This window comes from Terrapene carolina, unplaced genomic scaffold (genome assembly GCF_002925995.2).
Source record: "Terrapene carolina triunguis isolate 2854851 unplaced genomic scaffold, T_m_triunguis-2.0 Scaffold433, whole genome shotgun sequence".
Taxonomy (NCBI): domain Eukaryota; kingdom Metazoa; phylum Chordata; order Testudines; family Emydidae; genus Terrapene; species Terrapene triunguis.
In genome coordinates, this window is record NW_020664784.1 from 330227 (window position 1) to 332403 (window position 2177).

General features: G+C 62.3%; 1 protein-coding gene across 1 annotated transcript in view; it reads right to left on the bottom strand.

The window, feature by feature from the left end:
* Positions 1 to 2177, bottom strand: part of LOC115271323 (zonadhesin-like) — a 15171-nt gene that overhangs the window by 10520 nt on the left and 2474 nt on the right. The window contains 3 exon segments of the mRNA XM_029913064.1: positions 68 to 182; positions 659 to 839; positions 940 to 1187. Coding sequence (XP_029768924.1) covers positions 68 to 182; positions 659 to 839; positions 940 to 1187 — 544 coding nt within the window.

Consider the following 2177-nt stretch of genomic DNA (forward strand, 5'->3'; position numbering starts at 1 on the left):
CTCCCCTCCCAGAGCCAGGGAGAGAACCCAGGAGTCCTGCCCCCCCCCCCAGTGCTGCCCCACTCACCCCGGGCTGCTGGTGCCTGGCACTGCCCAGCTCCCGCCCAGGCGGTCGGTGTTGGTGCCGGCCGAAGTGCCATTGGGCATGAGGTTGTCGTCAGAGCTTTGCCCGTTGTAGTTCCCTGCAAGGGGAGGTGGGACGGAGGAGTGAGGCTGGGATGGGACCCAGGCGTCTGGGTGTGATGGGGGGCACCAGGGGACCCAGGCATCCGGGCACCAGGGGACCCAGGTGTACGAGCAGAACAGGGGTCACCAGGGGACCAAGGGGTCCGAACACCAGGGGACCCAGGTTTGCAGGGACCAGGGGACCCAGGCGTCCAAGCGGGACAGAGGGCACCTGGGGACCCAGGTATCCGGGGACTATGGGATCCAGGCATCCGAGCAGAACAGGGGTCACCAGGCATCCGAGAAAGATGGGGGGCACCAGGGGACCCAGGTGTGCAGGGACCAGGGGACCCAGGCGTCCGAGCGGGACAGGGGGCACTAGGGGACCCAGGTGTGCAGGGACCAGGGGACCCAGGCATCCGGGCACCAGGGGACCCAGGCGTCCGAGCAGGACGGGGGCACCAGGGGACCCTGGCGTCCGGGCAGCACTCACCGCAGAGCCCGCAGAGCCGCCCGGCATAGGACGACGGCGCCAGAACCTCGACCCGCTGGTTCCCATCATACCGAACCCGCAGTCCAAAGTCCGTCTGCAGCAGAGCGTAGCCACCGCTGACCCGCACCCCGAGCCGGCCCCCGGCCAGGCCCACCGGCAGGGTCACCCGCTGCCCGTCCACCTGTGGGGAGAGAGAGGGGGGCCGGGGCGGGAGTGAGGGGCACCGGCAGAGCTGGGGGAGCAGGGGGATGGGGGGCGGGACGGGGGGGGTGTCTTCTCACCGTCACTCGGCGCCCCTTGAGCAGCGCCACCCGGTGGCCGAACACCTCCACAGCCACGGCGTGGACGTAGGAGACCCGGGTGCTGGCCCCCCGGTGCTCATTGGTGGCCTCCACGGAGAAGCCAGGGAGCCCGGCGCTGGCGTTGCAGGTCTGGGTCAGGGTGTAGCTGCAGGTGCCCATGAAGTGGAAGAGCCGCCCATCGAAGGTGGTGTAGTGAGGGTCCCCAGCCGCCACACAGACCCCCGAGCCTGCGGGGACAAGCCGTTACATGCAGCCGCTGCAGCCCCCCGCCCCAGAGGTGGGCGCATCTCAGCGCCGGGCGAGGGGTCCCCGGGTAACCAGCCGCCCCACCCCAGAGGTGGCTGCATCTCAGCGCCGGGCGAGGGGTCCCTGGGTAACCGGCCACCCCGCCCCAGAGATGGCTGCATCTCAGCGCCAGGCGAGGGGTCCCTGGGTAACCAGCTGTGAGGTTATGAGTGTTATATAACATCTATTGAAAGGTGACACAGGGCCGGAGGACGTTAATTAAGTCCCAGCCTGACATGACCCATGGCCACACTGTAAAGACATGTTAGGAAGATCTGTAAACGGACAGAGCTTGGAAATGCAGCCGGCGTCGTTTGAGACAGAAGGGGAGAGATTTGCTCCGGGCTTGTGATGGAAGCAAACACGTCTTGTATCTGAAACTAGGAATATGAAATATAACTCTGAGGCCCTATTGTAACTATGCAAAGTGTGGGCCATTAATGGTGGCTGAGGATCTTGATGGCTCCCATGGACCAGGACAATTGGTAAATGGTTCTGTTTACTTGCAAACCTTCCTGTGAGTCAGGCTGGGAAGAATGGAGGCTGGGGGGGGTCTCACAGGATATGTGATCATGTCACCTGGTGCTGGAATCCATCTTAATCCTGGGGCTTTTCCATTGAGAAGGGGGGGGGACCCAGAGCGGGACAAAGGATTCCCGCCTTGGGCCAAAGCTATATAAGGGGGTGGAACAGAACAAAGCGGGGCCAGTCATGAGAAATCCCCTTTGTTACCCTGAGCTGGAACAAGGACGGCACCAGGGGAAAGGATGGGCCCAGACTAGGATGGAGTCTAGTCTGTGAAAGAAGCTTATTGGAACATCTCTGAGGGTGAGATTTACCTGTATTCAGTTTCTTAATGTATTAGACTTAGACTTGTGCCTTTTGTTTGTTTTTATGACTTAGATAGATAGATAGATAGATAGATAGATAGA